We start from the raw sequence: 18878 nt of genomic DNA, 5'->3' as shown, positions 1-18878 counted from the left end.
ACTGTAATTAAAATGTAAGCTATCGGACGAATTTCAGTGATAAGACGAACTTGCAATCGGTGAATCGGTGAGTCGCAAACCAATGTGTGCGGACTTCCCCTAACTAGCGCTAGGCACGCCACACGCATGTAAACACATTTATAACTATGAGATAAATTATTATGTTATCTGCTTACTCACGTAACTGTTTGACGAGGAACTCGACTAGTTTTTGCTTAGACTTGAAACTAGTCGAGTTAGGTACTCGTACTCGAATTAATTTATGAAATAAGGTCTAAATTAATGGATTATTATTTATAAGCCCGTGCACTGACTCGTTGCGATGTGCGTCTTGCAGTCCTATTGAAGACAATATATTGCAAAACAAAAGTAGCATATTGATTTTAATAAGATAACTGTGCAAATGTCTGTGAATTAGTCATTTACATATAGATAAAAACGGCCTGTCGGACTAGATTAATCCAGTTGAATCTAATATCAATAATCGGGTTACCCTCAAAACTGGAAAAATCTAGCTCGAAGCGGCTTATTGGCCGATTAGCACTTGTTTGCTACATTTTTTACAAAACGACACTATCATATGAACACATGCGTATGCGCATCATACGCACACAACGACAAATTGACATAAAAACATCATATGTATATATGTATGATGTATGATATGTATGTATATCATGTTTATAAGTATTATTTACCTTATTCTGTTTATCCTTGGACTTGCTGCGACCAGTGACCGCCTCGATTTTCCCCCGGATCATGTCCCATGTCCCTGCGATCATCAATGGATTGATATCTAATCGATTCAAAAGCTATCTTATCGTATCGATACACATGTCAAGTGGGGCACGCTACGTACAAACATAAACGATTATAATACCGAGTATACAAGCCTGCAAATCAAGTCTTAACCAGTATAAACTGACCGTCGAATGTGGGGAAAGATTATACAAAGCGAGACCATGGTAAACTGGTTTTGTATAGCTTAAGTGTACCCATGTCTACATATGCGATTTATGTAGTGTCAATATTATTTACTTTTTTTTTTATCCAGGATTGAGTCCAGATAAATGTTCTGATAAGATAACTCGGCACCTAGTTTCCGCTTGTTCCCATAATATTTTGATGTGTGTGACATAGTTTGCATATATTCCCTGTATGATATACACCACGTGTAACAGAGAGGTGTGGGCATGAAGTCAATGTACTTATGTTTACATTTTAACTAAAGGACTGACTATTGCTAAAAAAAGGTCAACGCTTTGATTAAACCTTCCAAATTACAAGAAATAAGTGTCAAAAATGTTGAATTTACCATACGAAACTAGGTACTTTGGATATATTCTCTTTCTATTAATTTTGATAAAAAAACGTTATCCCACACTAAGATTTTCTCCTGTATCGTGGATGCGTTTACAAATATACAAGTTCACATACACATCACACCCAGACCCGAAACAACAATTTGTGGATCACATAATGAGTTGTTCCGTGCGGGAATCGGACCCGTTACATGTTGCCCAGCCAACGCGTCAAAGTTATTAGGGAATTGGTCGGATTTTGACCATTATTTAATATATATAATCTTACCTCTCTCCTGTGGAATCTTCCCCTGGCTCCCAGCGGCCACATGGTACACATATCTTCTGTCGAAGTCTGGCATACCGTGATCTATGTGGACCTGTTGGACAAACAAACACAAATACAATATTATTATTATTCTACGATAACTGACTACAAACAAGTGTACAGTACTATAAGTAGGTACTTGTGTGTGTGATAGAGAGAAAATATGAGACACGTAATATAGAACGTGATAAGATGTTTAAAGAAAGTTCTGGAAAATAGAAAATGTAATCTTGAAGTACATACCTAGTTGATGTTTTATAATAACATGTATATTGAGTATGTTTAGATATCAATTTTGATGTTATGCCTACATTTCGCCACTAATAACGTTAAGGAATGTCATGTAAAACTTACCGCCGTACTCAAAGTCATTAAACCAATAACATTACAGGTACTAATGAACCCAATGCAATAGCAATTGTTTTCGGAACAAAATCATTATTAAGGAATAGTTTAAGTTACATGTCTCTGAGTACGGTAGTTATAGATGTATTAAATTAAATAAAAAATAATGCTTTACTCACATAAATATACCTAAAGCTCTACTAGTTTCGAGTCACAGAAGGACTTTTCGTCATGAGCAGCGTGCGCGGACGCGACGACAGTAGACACGGAACTAGCAAAGTCTCTCTCAATATATTTACGTTATTTTTTGTCAATTTAGTATGTCTCACGATGGTTATTAATATCTTTTCCTGAAGAGGAAGCCTTGACTTACTAGTATGACAAGAACCATGCAGGAAAAATATGGAAGCTATAGTATGTAATACCTATGACCAACAAATACAACTTGACTTTATGACTTCTAGTATAAAGTGATATATTTGTTGGCTGCCGTCACCACTTGACACTGGCAGTATAGTTGACAACACTGGATTGGAGACTCGGTTGCCAATAAGGAAAAAAATATATTTGTTGGCGTTGCACTCACGTTTCGATTACTTTAAACGTAAAGGAAATACTAAGGGTATAGAAGTTTTGATTTTCCCATGGTACACAGGTTTGTATGTATTTCTCTATGTTTGTTTGAGTATGTTTATAATGTATAGGATAAGTAACGAGTTCTGCTTACCTTAGTATCGGAGGAAGGCTGTGCAAACTGGCACCAAGACTCTTCAGTCTGCGAGCAGATGTTTACCATCTTACTGTCTGAGTACGAGCGCGAGTGGTCGTACATCGATATCCTGCCAAACAAAAATACACTGTTTGTTTAAAGTGATAAAGATCAATTTGCCTGGAACACATTTAATAACTTATGGATAAATTGAAATACATTATAAAATTAAAACCAAAGGTAGTGTGAGCATGGTAAACTCACGTTTCTTACAATATACATAAAGGTTATTATTGCTTGAAATTTTCTACATCAAAAGTTAAGGAAAAGTTATGTAAATGATTCACTGACAGATATAACAACAAAAACAAAAGAAATTCTTTAAATTCACTTGATGGTCGATAACACCTATCGAATCAAGTCAGGGTCAAACGAAATTCCAATTAAATGAATCAGAAGACAACGAAATACATCGTGTCACCGTGTGAATGAGGTTACCGAATGCCCAATTCCTCCTCTTTGTAATCACCACAATCCCCGAATCTCCAATTCTCAAATCCCTAACCTCCAAAAGGCCGACAACGCACTCGTAACGCCTCTGATGTTGTGTCCATGGACAGCGACGTTTGCTTACCATCAGGTGTTCCGGCTGCGCCAATTCAAAGCTACACTTTGGAACGAGCACCTAACTTCACTAACGGACAGAGTGACAGACTATTAGACTTTGCTCATTTGACGGCTTATCCCATAGAAAAAAAAACACTAGAATAATTGTAAATCACAAGGAAACTCTCTCCACTCACCATCGCAAATCAAATGATACTACAGATCAGCGTGAAGTTATCTCAACGCGACCTTTATCTCAAATATTTGTGGAGCGGATATCGGCCGCCATTGTGAATTGTGATCGCACAGAAATGATCACAAAGTTACCGCTGTTGGTAAACAAGGCACTTAACCTTATTCGACTACGCAACGTCACGCCTTTTATACCCGGAGGCGTAGGCAGAGGTGCACATTACGGCATGTAATGCCATGTAATGAAATTGACTATCGACTATCGACACATGTTATTGCTTCAAACTCATGGTAGAGGAAATGAAATAGCTTCTACATACATACCTACTGTTGGGAGGTTGTAAGTACGAAGTGGGATAAGGTTCACAAGAGTAAAGCCAATAAGTAATTCATAGTATGGATCTAAACATTATATTGTGGCGACACACTGACAAGTGACAAGTGACAGATGACAGAAGTCGCACATAGACTATCGACGAGCAAATCAACGGATGACGTCATAAATATCCTGCATCGCACATGTGAAGTTTACATGCGAGTTAACACGGATAGAAAATCCCAACGAACAACAGTTGGGCAGAAAGCCCGCCAGACACGATCACCTCGCCTGGGGCCTTAGTCTGCTATTACAATTGTGTCAGAATGGTCGATCATTGATCAGCGAGAGGGACGGAGCTATACAACCTATATACCTCCGTCCCTCTCGCACTGGTCAGAGGATCCTCCTTTTCTTAGGGAACTTTACTCGCTGTTTCCTAAAACATTATAGTGTCTCACCTGTCCCTAGTACTATTGCAGCAGGTGTACAAGGGCCTCAGCAGAGTGAGTGCGACGGACTCGTACTGGCACTCGTTCAGCAGGGCCATCGCCTCCGATACACTCTTCACGCCCTCCAGGGACACGTTGTTTATCTGCAACATACATTATACATTGGATTTTCGACTCTAGTAGAAGAATAGTAAGGTTTAAAATTGATTAAAGACTGGAGACATTTGATGAGATGATGTATCCACTAAGTTTTTCTCGTATAGTTTGCGGCTCTATATAATCCGCATACTGTTATTAAATAAGCAACTTTATACCAAGTTGTTAAAGTTAAAAATCTATTAAACACTGACAGATTCGTATTGTTTAACGTGTTGACATCCACATTATTTGTATACTATATTATCAATCTTTGCTACAAGTTACGTACTACTGATAAAATAACAGTATCTGGTTACTTCGACGAAACTATGTAACCTTGGCATTTTTGTCGTATTTTGTTTTTAGAGGTCAGAGAATACATTTATCGAATACAAAATGTATTGAGAAAAGTAGCTGATAATTTCAGATAATATGTATTAGAAAATTGAGCTCAACATAATAATGTACGGATTTTTGTTAGTAAATTGTTGAAATTGGTTTGTCATTTATACTCACACTAACAACTCGATCGCCGATATACAAGTTGCCTTCTTTGGCAGCAGCGCTACCGTTTGCTATTTTGCTTATGAAAATACCTGTAAACAATATTGGCTGATTAATTATTGGTCAACAACGTTGATATTATGTAAAATATAAGTTTGGAATCTTGTGAGAGAAAGAATTATAATATTTTATTGTCAACGTATTGGCCACAAGTTGTTCAATTTTGAAAATAGTCTGCAATCATATCGGCTAGTTATGTGACAGAAATAAGGAGATCCGTATACAAACAGAATGTCGCTGCCATAGCTTAACGTATTAGCAAGCTAAAGTTGCAAAGGGACAGCAGCTAAGTAGTATTGGAACTTCAGTAGCTACATTTTGGAACGAGCGCTTAGTTTCACCGACAGACAGACTGACGGACAATTCAATTTGACGTTTCAAATGTGCCTTATTTAGGATTCATTGAAATAAATGCTTGAGACTTTGAGTAATCTTTGTCACACGGAGAAATATAATGTAACCATGGTTTGCGACGGAATTTTGTAGTTCATTCCGATCGAAACAAGCTCCCAAACATGGCACTCCCAGATGAAAAAAAAATTTAGAAGGTGTTTCATGCATGAAAAAGTAAGCAGTAAAGAATAGTGAGTCACGTACCATGTTGCAGCGCGACCCCCCGTGCGTCGGCGAGATGCAGCCGTAGCCGGCGCGCCCGGGGCCGCTGCAGGCGGAGCGCGGCGGGCGCCCGCTGCAGCGCGCCGCGCAGCGCCGCCGCGGCCGCCGCGCCGCTCGCCCACACGCACACGCCGCACGCCTCCGTCACACGGTCCTGCACTCTGGGGGGACGGGGGATTTCAGTAAGTATTTATGATTTAAGTGCGTTATGTGACATTCGTATAAGATTTAGAACATGCTGTATAATATGTATACAAATAATTGATATCTATTTTTATTCAGTAAGTACTGATCATAATCTACAGATCAACTTACTTAGGGCTGATTTTTCAATCAAGAACTAATTCTTATTAAAAAAATTGTTAAATATTCCAAATTATTCCTCCAATAAAATTTATTTATTAATGACATTGGAGAAAAATCAACCCTTACTTAAGTAAGGGTTGATTTTTGCTTGCTTGCTTGCTTTTTTTGCTTGCTTTATTTCAAGCAAGACAAAGATACATTCCCATACGAAAAAAATCTTGCAGCACTTACTTGATCTTCCCGTCAGCAATGGATCCCTTCTTAACAGCAGTGACGTATATGCTGCAGTCGTTGGGATAGTACGGCTCCTCGCGTCCGCCGGCCAGCTCGAAACCCAACTCCCCGTCCTTGCCCAGGCCGGACAGCTCTACGTCGATTATTTCCCATTCGAAGTCCTGTACAGATAAGGAATAAGGATTCTGATAAAGAAGTATATACTGCCTCATTGGTTGAGTGGTCGCAAGTACGACTACCGGTTTTTCGTAGTAGCACGGAATCTGGAATAGGGTATATGCATGTATTTTTTAAATGTTTTTAAATGGTAATTTACATCATTATATAAATGTTAAAAAAACCAGCACCAAAAAAAAAGGAATTCGGGTAAAAAAAGCAGTTTTAAAATAATAGATTCGTAACAGCATTTTAAACGACCGTCATTTTGGCGCGCTCGCGTGACGTCAAAGTCTATAATAACAGTTGAAACTGCAAAGTGTTTTGGGACATAATTTGTATATATTTCGTGTTTTACGTGAATTCACTTCAATTACATAATGCAACAGGATAGTAAACCGACTTTTAAATATTGTATCGTGCCCAAGTGTAAAAATACAAATAAAACAATATAGAAATAGGTACATACAATCGAGTTTTGGTTTTACCGGAAAAGCGTTTTCATCTAATAAGGTATTTTGATACCATAAAGTACTTAATGAAAGTGCAGTGATCGCTAGCAGTTCAAGCAGTCATCATCATCACCATCATCCCGTGTTAGTCCAGTGCTGGACAAAGGCTGAGCCCTATGTCCAACCGTGGACATAAGCCTCAGCCTATGTACTTATGAGAACTTGAGGGAGTGCAAGGCACGCCACTTATACTCAAGCAAAGTGTCAAGTTAATGATACAAAGCAGCCTCAGCTTCAGATAATATGTTTTTCACACAATACAATAAATAACCTTAAAATGTTCTCCCATTCGCATTTTAAGGTTATGTTATTTCCAGGCTATTTCTATTTACTTATAGGTAAAAATTATCCAAAGAAGGCGTCGAAAACCAAATAAATATAATATTTATTGTGTAATTACCTTGCTGCTTTCACTCCTTTTATTTCAGTAGACGTAAAATCCGAATTTGATGTGAAATACGCGGTCATCATAAACACATCAATTTTTGGAAGATTGTCCGATTGTGCCTTGACGTAACCAATATCAGTCATTTCCTGTGACTTTCCTGCCACTCTTTTACGAAACAATATCACTTCAATATCAACTCAAAATCACAAAAAAACTGAATTTCGTTGCAAGCATTCAACAATAGCACTTGTTGATATTTGTTATTATAGACTTTGACGTCACAAACTACTCTGACCAATAGCAATGCGTTTCAACTAATTTGAATTTCCCGCTTATTTTGTGCATTTTGCAATAATTATTTTCTTATTCAAAACAAAATTATATTGAAAATTATTGATAGATTTATAAATCTAAAGGAAAAGAGATTATATGAAAAAAAAATTATCGTTATTTGAATCATGCGCATATACCCTATTGTGTCCGGTATATGGCAATAGGCACACTTCGGCAAATGGTAAAAAGTGGGTGTACATTATACTGTGGCACTACGTGCCCTAATGTGTACCTCTTCCTACCCCTTGGGGGATAAAAAGGCGTGATGATGCGTATAAGTATATACAGGCAAAGAATAATGGTCGAAATGAATGAGTAGTTGTTGTCAAAGTATCTGAATCTATCTAGGTTTTTTTCTATAAAAATCCAAAATAGAACTAAACATACTTCAAAAACGGGGAAAGTGTTCCTTTTTTTTATTGTTAAATGGGCCGACGTTTGGCCGCTATCTCACCTGATGGTAAGTGATGATGGGGCCTACGATGGAGCACGTCTGCCCATAAGCAACCTATTCACTCGGGCTTTGAAGACACCCAGGTTATACCCATCAGGAAACACAGACTACGGCAAGGCGTTCCACTCCCTAGCAGTTCGCACAAGGAAGCTTGAAGCGAAGCGCTTCGTGCGAGTGGGTGGGATATCCACCATGAAACGGTGACACCTCGCCGATTGTCTTGTGGTTCGATGATGGAAAGGACTAGGAGGAATCAAGTTGTGCAATTCCCCCGCACACTCTCCGAAATGTATCCGGTAAAAAAGTGTTCCTGACCTGTATATCAGCATCTACAGCGGAGTCCCTGGAGTGCGTGTGCCGCCTGCAGTCCTTGCGGTCGTCGTCCTCCGTCATCGTGGACCGCTTGTCCTTGCTCTCCTTCTTGTTGCCGTGGCGACGGGCGCACTGAAATAAATCAGTTCTTCATAAGTATCAATTCGCTTGGCTGCTTATGATTATAAGCCCTATGAAACTAATTAAGTTACTCGTCAAGCAGTTGGGTATTCCGTAAAATATAATATAGACCTAAATTTGTGATTGTATGACAATTGAAGTTTTTTTTAATCTTGTAATGGCTTTAATTAATCGATTAAATATTTAAAGTCATACTCACAGTTCTATCCCATAGAGGAGCGTCTGCCAACTCGCCTACCATTTGGTCGCGTTCCTGGAATCAAACAAACATTATTTATTATTGTATGCTATACAAGGCTTTTTGGTAATCATTAGCGGAAAAATTAACCTTTTTTATGGTATAAGCTCGTACATAAGCAAACGGATCACCTGATTTTAAGCAATCGCCGCCGCCCATGGATACTCGAAACACCGAGCTGTTATAAGTGCATTGCCGGCACCTTGGGCGTAAGGAATATAAGGTTTGTTGGGGAATAGGGGATTGTGAAGGGGGTAAAGGAAAGAAGGAAGGGAATGGGGTAATTGGGCTTCCGTAACCTCACTCATGCAAACGCTGTTTCACATCGTTATTCTAGTACGGCCATGGTATCACTCCGGTCGAGCCGGCGATTATCGAACTTATACTTATAAAACAGGAACATTACTATGGATTTACCTTTCTCAGTCGATTACAGAGCGCTTTCACGCTCTCTCGCTCTTGCAGTAGCTTGTCTCTTTCTGAGAAAGCCCAGTCTCTTCGCCGTTTCGATACCTGAAGGAAGATCATATAATTAGCCTGTTAGCATCTATAAAATCGAAGTAATTGATAAAAGTTCACAACGTTCAGTGCTTTAAATAAGAATAATGTCTAGCTCGCACTACCATTATTATGTTAGTTATTTCCATCTAGTAGTTAAGTAATAAATGCACGACTGTAGGCCCCAGCATGGCTTGAAACTAGTCGAGTTACCTCATCAAACTGTAGGATACAAAGGCGACACATCTTAATATGCAATGCGACTCGCATTATTATAACCATGTCTAATCTAATCTACGGCTACTGATTCTTACTTTCATTTGTGACTGGAAATTTATTTATAAATAAGTAATAAGTTTTTTCTTTCTTTTATAGTTCTATGTACCTCAGCCTCCCTCTGCGCGTCAGCTAGTTCAGCCTGCAGCCTGTCGATCTGCTTCCGCAGCCGCTCCAGCTCCTGGTTGGCTTGCTCCAGGTTGTCCACGCGCTCCTTGTCCACGCCGTCCACCACCATGCCCACTAGACCTGGGGGGGGGAGGAACGGTCAAAAAGAGGATATTTTAAAATCAGGCAACAATGAATAAATAATTAACTACAATCGCGTAGTTCACCCACTGCTCGGCTCCTATTGGTCATAGCGTGATATTTCATAGCCTATAACATTTCTCGATAAATGGGCTATCACATACAATGGACGGACTTAACATCACTGCTACCAATACCCGGATATAAAGATATTTTTTTGCTATAAGAGTGGCACATTTAAAATGCAATGCCAAGTTTCCGTCGGTGCCCTTAGGGGTCTGTGATAGTGAGCCTATTACTATACCTACATAAGACTTAGTTCGTGACTCTTTGATATTACCTACAGAGACAAGTTAACATGTACAAGTACTGTATAACTGTATGTCCTTACCTTGCAACTTATCCAATGATGGATCATTGGAGTGTTGACCGTTCAGAAATCCGTCATTGCCCACACCACTTGCTAGCCCCAAGTGGTGGTACGCCGAGGTGTCTTGTCTGCCAAACAAAATTGTTAGATTTAGTTTTTAATTTGTAATAGAGTTTGCATGGTAAGTGAGCAATCTAGCGGGTTATGGGGACTCTGGTTCGAAAAGCAGGAGTAAAAAGGGGGTGGTTTTTAGTTAGTAAGAGAGTCTGACACTATCTCTCATCTCACCCAAGGGGGGAGAAGTCATTGGATGATATACTCCCCTCAAAAAAAATGCAATCGGCGCTACCCATGGTAACCCACAAAACAAGCGGAATTACATGTGCGTTGCCGGTATATTAGGGATTAGGAGTTTTATATCAAAATCTAGATATAATTTAACATTAGACAAACAATGTCACAATTACTCTGGCTCACCTAAACAGTGACAGAGTTAGAGGTTTCTTCATTATCACCAGTATTAGATGTAAGTACTCGATACGACATACCTGGACTTCCCTAGTGTGGATGTGTTCTGTGGTGTCTTGAGATCGGTGCACTCTTTGATGGCGCGGTCTCGGTCCACTAGTGCAGACTCGATCTCGCGACGGAGACTCTCCGCCTAAGAAGATCAAGCAAAAGGTTTCATTATCCGCTTACAATTATGCCAGTTTTCAATGTAGTGTTTTTATCTCACTCTTATCTCTTCTTCGTCTATCCCTTTCTCTCAACCCCTCTCTTTCCCCCTTCCATCTTTTTCCCCACCACACCCTTCACAGTGTCTATCTTTCTGAATCTTTCACTACCTCTCCCATTTTCCTTCCATCCCCTTCTACTCCCCTAACTCCCACCATTTTTTCTCGTTAACCCGTATTTTCTCTTCCCCCTTCTCTCTTACTTTACTTTCTCTCTATCCGTCCTTGTCTATATCTGTCCCCCTCTTCCACCGTCTCTATCTGCCACCTCTATCCTCCCCTATTTATGCCTCCTATAGTAGTAGACTGACCTGTAGTGCAGTGGCCCTCTGTTCCTCCCGTGACGCCTGTAGCGCGGACTCCAGCGCAGCCACACGTTTCAACGCAGCCTGCAGGTCGTCTGATAACTTCTCCATCTCTTTGTGTACTGTGTCCCTGCGATGTGACAATAATATCATTAAGTAAACTGATTGTATTACATGTCTAGTCACTAAGATTTAAGACAAAAAATTCAAGGGTGGGGCAGGGCACCATATTCTTTCTTCATTTTTTCAGGCCACGAAAACTTCCCGATCCTCTAACTCTGCATATATGTATAGGTGTAGCAAATTAAATTAAAGATCCAAAGAACTGCAATAAAGAACTTGAACTTGGAATTTAATTTGTTGATGACGTTACTACAATCCCCAATCCACCTGCAAAGTGAACCCCTCACCCTTTCCCTCTCCCCCCTTTTACGTAATAGACGTCCCCCAGTTGATAATTTTACCTCTTCCCTCGTTCATGACACATACCTCTCACTCATGATAAGCGTGTACTCGGCCATGGCGGCGTTCCTCTCGTCCGTGAGCCGCTTGATGTCGGCCCGCTCCCTGGCGCCCCCCTCCCACTGGCGGACCACGTGCGCCACTTGCTGCTTCAGGGCGTTGCGTTCACGGATCTGATGATAAAAATTTAAAATTAAGTATATTATTATATTAGCAGGCCCAAAAGGAGATGGCGGGACGAACTCAACAGCTATGACAAGGATTGGCCGCAAAAAGCTTTAAACAGAGAGGAGTAGAAGGAAGGTAGGGAGGCCTTTGCCCTGCAGTGGGACGATCATGGCTGAAATCTAAATCTATATTAGGTTGGCTGTAATCGTCTAAGATTAACTACACGATCATACTCATAATCTACGGAAACAGATTTGTACTCTTAGTACGAGTTTGCTTTACGTTTAAAGTAAACTAAACGAGAGCGCGTTCGGCGCTCTGATTGGCCGGCTCAAATAAACCAACCAATCAGAGCGCCGAACTCAACGTAAAGCAAACTCATTCTAAGGGTACTGAATATCTCTTAATTCTGTTACTAGCAAGACAACATGTGTTATCGGTCGCTGGTCGCGTGTCAAAATGTAATGTGAAAATAGAATTACTAACAAGGAAGGAAAACGATTACAAAACTAGTTGTTTTGTGGCTTTCCCACATGATGGCATTTCCGGATCATTGAAGGCCGAAATTTATTATTGGTTTAAACTTAAGATTAAAATATTTTTTGTTACAATTAATATGAGATTTTTGTTTAAAACTTAAATAGATGCAAAGATAAGAACGTTAATTTAATTTCAGGGGTTTGGCAAATCTCACCAATAGTTAAGAGTAATTTTTGGTGAATGTGTATAATTTATAAAAATTTTAATACCTCAGATTTTTTTTCAACTTTTTCCCAGACTAGAATTTTCTCCTGTGTCATGGGTGTGTTTACAAACATACGAGTTCACATGCACATGACACCCGGGCCCGAAACAACAACCCGAAATTTGTGGATCACATAAAGAGTTCTCCGTGTGGGAATCCAACCCGCTACCCGTAGCACGGCAGCCAGTTGCCCAGCCACCACGCTAACCGGGCAGTCAATTATACTTAGTCAGTTAGTCAACTAGTTAATGATACGTTCTAAAAATAATGTTGATCCTACCTTTAATTTAAGAGCATACACTAACTGTTGTTTCCCATATTTTTAAGATTGTCTTTATGTATCTTAGTTGGTAAGCCTTAATAAATAAATAAATAAATACTTACAACAGCGTTCCTCTCTTGTGTCAAGTCATGACACTGTGTCTTCAGTCTGCTATTCTCATCCTGCACGATTCGAAGCTTCTCCAGCGTAGAGTTATGAGTCTCTATCAGGTCGTCGTATCTGCAACAACACATTTTTTAAGTAACTTACTCTACAAGAATTAAAGTTAAACCGATGGCAGTAGGCTTACCCTCTATTACATGAGACTTTATAACATAAATTGTGAAAAGTGGGTGTACATTGCACAATGGCTTTACGTGCCATAATGCATCCTTTGCCTACCCGTTTGGGGATAAAAGATGCGACGATACAAAAATAAATCAAGTTAAATGAACAAGTAATTCAATTTGATGAATTTTATTTTGGATAAGGGCAGTGACAAATCAATATTGACGTAAAGGAAACACAAACAAAAGCTGGTTTCAACAGAAAATTAAAAACCGATTAACGTTCAAAAGAAGATTAACATTAGACGGACATCGTGAGACATTAAATTAATTGTTTTATTGCTTATCTGAAACTAGTCGAGTTATTTCGTCAAACAAACACGTAAGTAAGCCCTAAAAGGATAATTAATTTGACAAACCTCTTTTGAAAACAGTCAAGTTCCTCTTTAAGTGCCTCATACTTCCTCAGTGTGTGGACGAGGGCGTCAGAGCTGCCCTCAGGGTTGCTCGTCTGTTGCAAGTGTTGTACCTCGCGCTCCAAGCTATGGGATATAGCAAGCAAAGATATTATACATATTACTTTATTGTACTCACCAAAAGTATTTAAAAAAAAAACCTGATATCATTTAGATTTCTTTAGCTCAGATCAGAAGTAGACAAATCTTCATGAGTCAAAAAGTTCAAAAAAATTTACAAAAGGACTAGAGTTCTTCGCAAAATAGATCCTGAGGGGCTACTCCGGTTCTCGAATGCGAAGTTTCGTTTAATCTTCGGCCGTAGGTTTTATTGATTTACTAAAGAATTACTTGAAATAACCTTTTATTTTTAATTTCATATCAAAAACTATTTATTTATCTTCATTTCATTCATTCATTTTTGTTCACGAAAGTTCGCAATAAATAGAATTGTAGTAAGCAATCTGCGAAGTTTTTTCGTTCGTTCGTTGAATTAGAGCAGGCCCTCTGGATTGAGAAACAATGAACTAATAATGGTCGCAGACTATTTCTATTACGAAGGACAGTCGAGAAAGGATTGACACTGCTAATACATATATCCTTACCGCTGGTTGTCATTGAGCAGGTCCCCGTACTTGCCGCGGAGGCTGCTGGCCTCCTGCGCCGACACCTCCAACTGGTTCATGGCTGCTCGGTGCTGGCCGCGGAAGTACTCCAACTCCTGGACACACAGCAACCAATACTTATTATACGCAATTTTATAATAACTATCGTGAGACATACTAAGAGTTAGTAGAGCTTTTCTCAGTATATTTTCGTAAATACACCGTTATTTTTGTATTAATTTACTATAAGTATGTTTAACAAGATAACATGGCTCATACTAAACTTAACTAACTGAGCCAAATGTGCTACTCCTGTGTGAAGCATCCTTCTGATTCTCTAAGTGCCTACTTACTACAGTTATTCAAGTATTAAACTCGTATTAAGATTTTAGGAAAACACGCCTGTGTTTTCCTAAAATGTTAATATGAGTTTGGATTGACGGTCATCAAACACGACGAATGCTTCTGCATTCCATCAATCGAGTACCTATCTAAAAAAGAGGAAAGTCAAAAAGATAAATAGTAAGTGCACTCGAATTAAAATGGCGATGAAAGAAACAAACTTATTAAAATTAAAATAAACTTACGCAAACTATTTAACTGCCACACTCAGAGTCATTTAATGCTTACTTAAACTATTACTTAGTAACGATTTTGTATGGAAAACAACTGTTAAGGACTGGGTTAATTAACCATTAAATGACTCTGAGTGCGTGAGTAAGAAAAGCTCTAATAAGGCAGTAGACCCTATTATATGTATATGTCTGTCATAAAAAAGGTTATGAACTGACCTTCATAACATGTTCGCAGCGGCGCGAGGTCTCAGTGTGCTGGCGGCGCAGCTGGTTGAGCTCGTGAAGGGCTTTCTCGCATTGCTGCTTCAAGCTCTCATTGGTCTGTTTGTTGATGACGTCATACTGCAGCGGCTCGTACGGGCCGCTCATCACGTGCGCGCCGTGAGACTTCACCGTGTAGTTCTGTTTCTCGTAGCACTGGTTGGAGCTCAGCACCTCATACTCGATGGGGATGGGGATCGTCGGCAGCTGGGCTGCGTTGTGACGCTCCGTGCTCACGTAATTGTGGGATATTGATTCTGGAACAACACGCACACGTCACATCTCACAACTAAACACAAAAAAAAAATTACGTTATCGGCTTACTCACGTAACTGTTTGACGAGGAACGACCAGTTTCAAGCCATGCTAGAGGCTCATATTCATGAGCATGAGATTGTCGCGCTGGCAGAGAAATGAGCCTCTAGCATGGCTTGAAACTAGTCGAGTTCCTCGTCAAACAGTTACGTGAATAAGCCGATAACATAATAATTAATTAGTATGTCTCACGAAAGTTATAATAAAATCACAAGATATTTGTTTCAATCAAACCAAAATGTGTACATCACTGCTGAAAATCAGACTGTGAAGAACTGAGGAAAAGAGCTGCTAATAAACAAACCACTTGACTGTTTTTGTTAGAACATGAGGTAGAAATTCTTGATCAATGACCAATAACAAGGAAGAAAAAATATATTATTCCATTCGTAAATAGTTTCAGCATGAGAAATCGATCAACGACGTGAGAAAATGTTTTTGTATTTGTCTTTTAATAAACATAATTATAATTATTCCTCAGTTCCCATTCATAAAAAAAAAATAGTATAGGTATGGAATGTTAAGATTTAATCAATCAATATATTTACTTGTTATTCAGGAACAATATTATCATATTTACATAAGACTATTTATTGTACTGGGAACTTATCTGTCAGTTATCTAATCTTATAGAATTTGAGGGTCTATCCTAATCACTAACCTTAAGATAGGTAGGCCACACAAACACCTTTATTTATCAAGAATAAATAAATAAATAAAAATAAATAAACTGGAAGCTTTTGACTATCTCGTTGTCCAAGTGAGCCATAAGTAAGACTATTGAGCAAAATCTATTTCTGGATCAGACAAAAGTATAATTATTAGGTACCTAGTTATCTAGTAAGCAGTCAATAGGGGATGCCACTTAATAGTATTTGACATGTATATCACACTGCCTTCCCCTTTAGGGAATAAGAAGTACGATATAAGGTTGAGAAGAAAAAAATACAGCATTAAAAAGGTAAACTTCATATTTTATTATATTTTCATGAGTCAAGCTCCCTTCTATACCCAAGGGTAAATGACTTAAATATTCTCCCAAAAATGTCTGTCTAAGGAAAACCACAATAATGCATTTATCCTTCATAGCTTTGGAATTTATTTTGTGATGAATTTAGCAATGTCAAATGAGTAGGTAGCTACTACTAGATACATAATAGGCAAAATACTAAAACGAATCTAACATAACTAGATACATTCTATATTTTAAACTTCATGATTGTTAAGTACATCTTCCTAAATTTCTAATAAACTCTAGATATTATAAATGCGACAGTTTGTGTGTATGTTTGTCACTCCTCAAAACGGCTGAAGGGATTGGGATGTTTGGAATTGGTTATCTATTTAAAAAACCCATCAAATCTGATGACTAAGTTTGGAGATTTTGGAGACACAGACCGCGTAAGACAATTTTGTTTTATACTATGTAGTGATAGCAGTGTTACCCCTGAACTGAAACAATGTGGCTGAACAAATCCATGCTACTAGTTACTGAACACTTCTGCGGAATACTAGTGATCAGCAAAAGACAAAGAAATGGTAAACAAAATGTTAAATAAATACAAACAACTAAACATCTGTCCATTAAATACCATGGTTAAAGCTTAAATTAACTTATATCAAAGGTGACAACTGAGAAAAGCAATGATTACAATAATCCAAAAATCACTATTTTTTGTAGTTATAAAGTAATAGTAATAGTGGTCCCTAACTAAACAAAACTTTTAAGTGTGCCTCGGCCAAGAAAAGGTTGGGAATCTCTAAATTATATAATAATTAGGCCATACTAACCATTACTGCCATTACTCTCTAGAGATGAAGTCCCAGATGCCATAATATGTCTGAAAACAAAAAAAAAAACACGATCATACTTTATTCAATACTAAACAATCTAGAATAAATTCAAGAGTCCTAAAATTTTCTACACCAATTTCTTATTTCGTCTATCATATGTGGACAATCAGCCAAGAGAAACCACTCTTACTCAATGCAGTGTATGATTAGAAATTATTATCTCAGGTTTCCTCAAAATGTTTTCCTTCACTGTTTGTCAGTGGTGTCTACAGTACATATACCTAACTCAGAAGAAGTCACATTGGTACTTTGCGGTTGGTAGGTCGCACCCGCACCCTTATGCATGAAAAATGGGTGTCTTAACCTCTCAGGCTACCATGACATTTGCTAGTGTTGTACTAAATTGGATACTTGTTGAACTAATCCAAATCTTGTTCAATTATAAAGTCTTATTACAAGGTAATAAGAATCATATTAGGAATATCCCTACAAGAATGCATAGTAAGAATCGATTAGTCTATTATTATTACTCGCTACTCAACTAAAATATTAGCGCAGTGAAAACTGGGCATTAGTCCTTCCATCCACAAAGAGGTAAATAACACAACATCTTAAAAATATTAAAAGAAAATTAGAATTGAATCAATACTTTTCAATCGTATTTCTAGCATGAAATGCAACAAGAATCTTTTTTGACTCTAGATTGCATACAGGTATGTATAGATTATATAAGTATACTTATACATATATCTATTTGGTGTCTACATAGACATTGATTGTGGAAAAGTAATGTATTTGTGGCATAATTTAAATTCAGATTACAATTATTTTAATTAGGTCATTGAAAATGTCTTACTTTATTTTATTCAAGTTGGAACCATTGGACTTTCACCTGTAACATGCACTGTACTACAAGTAATGCACTCAACTGAGACAAATATAACAGTTTAGTTATTAAATAATAACATTTACCATGAGAATATCATGAATGAATAAACACAAGAGGAAATCAATTGTTGATTTAAACAAAAGCATAATAGTCCATTTTCTATTTTAATACACTATTAGTCTGCCATTTATTTCCTGCTTTGTTATACATAAATCTAACCATTGACAACTAGTACCTATATTTTGATTATACTGTGACATTCACTTGCAAGTACTTATTGTTATTGTTCCTTAGCTCTCAATACAATTAGCATCCAGTAAAAACAACTGCTATTACCTTATTGATTAGAATTTTACATCCATTGTTCCACTTCGGCGCTAGACATTGGGCCCTGTTGAAATATAACAAGTTAGGTACACCAAAATAGCATGATTACAGGTAAACAGATAAAAGCAACATTGTCTAATGTACGAGATTACTGTAAAATTAGAATATTTACTGGGGTCAATCCACTTGACATATTTTCTACGCTCTAATGACTATTACAAAACTGCACCGCGAAGCGGGGACTGTTGCGATTGCATACGACAACCGAACAACGAAACATGAAACACCTTCACACCACACAATTATCGACTAACAGTACACAGACACGGTCTATCAACGTCGCCGCACACCCAAATCACTTATCAAACACAGCAAGCAACAAAAAACTCTCCTTTCGCTATGAATATGGTTTTCACGGCGATAGAACTGTCTACGAACTTATTTCACAATGTAAACATATTGAGTATTACCAAAGCGGCTCATAATCGACAATGTGCGACTCGATTCACAAATATTTATGTAAAACAAAAGCAATAATAACTTGAACAAGAAAGATAACACGTATTATCGTCAATAATTTGCCAACATTTCTCGTTTCTATACCTTTTTTAGCAAGGCAAATGAATGAATGAATGACGGACGTCGGACATATTGAACCAGT

General features: G+C 38.1%; 2 protein-coding genes across 9 annotated transcripts in view; both read right to left on the bottom strand.

The window, feature by feature from the left end:
* Positions 1-18878, bottom strand: part of LOC118272073 (protein spaetzle 4) — a 484075-nt gene that overhangs the window by 419064 nt on the left and 46133 nt on the right. The window lies entirely within an intron of this gene.
* LOC118271678 (disks large homolog 5) overlaps positions 1-18878 on the bottom strand; it is a 23414-nt gene extending 4536 nt beyond the window's left edge. Inside the window, exons 1-22 of one of the 4 annotated variants that reach the window (XM_050693706.1) lie at positions 18821-18878; positions 18227-18281; positions 16999-17048; positions 14848-15149; positions 14057-14172; positions 13416-13538; positions 12832-12949; positions 11562-11707; positions 11079-11202; positions 10582-10694; positions 10055-10161; positions 9524-9663; positions 9058-9153; positions 8602-8655; positions 8265-8393; positions 6104-6267; positions 5549-5727; positions 4904-4983; positions 4259-4392; positions 2702-2813; positions 1591-1681; positions 699-772 (exon numbers count right to left, since the gene is read on the bottom strand). In XM_050693706.1, the coding sequence (XP_050549663.1) occupies positions 699-772; positions 1591-1681; positions 2702-2813; positions 4259-4392; positions 4904-4983; positions 5549-5727; positions 6104-6267; positions 8265-8393; positions 8602-8655; positions 9058-9153; positions 9524-9663; positions 10055-10161; positions 10582-10694; positions 11079-11202; positions 11562-11707; positions 12832-12949; positions 13416-13538; positions 14057-14172; positions 14848-15149; positions 16999-17041 (2445 nt within the window). In that variant the 5' untranslated portion in view covers positions 17042-17048; positions 18227-18281; positions 18821-18878. The other 3 variants (XM_050693705.1, XM_050693708.1, XM_050693707.1) reach the window with 3 other exon arrangements.

The sequence above is a fragment of the Spodoptera frugiperda genome, chromosome 5, assembly GCF_023101765.2.
Source record: "Spodoptera frugiperda isolate SF20-4 chromosome 5, AGI-APGP_CSIRO_Sfru_2.0, whole genome shotgun sequence".
Taxonomy (NCBI): Eukaryota; Metazoa; Arthropoda; class Insecta; order Lepidoptera; family Noctuidae; genus Spodoptera; species Spodoptera frugiperda.
The sequence above is the reverse complement of the archived record's forward strand: the minus strand, read 5'-3'. Positions and strand labels throughout refer to the sequence as shown.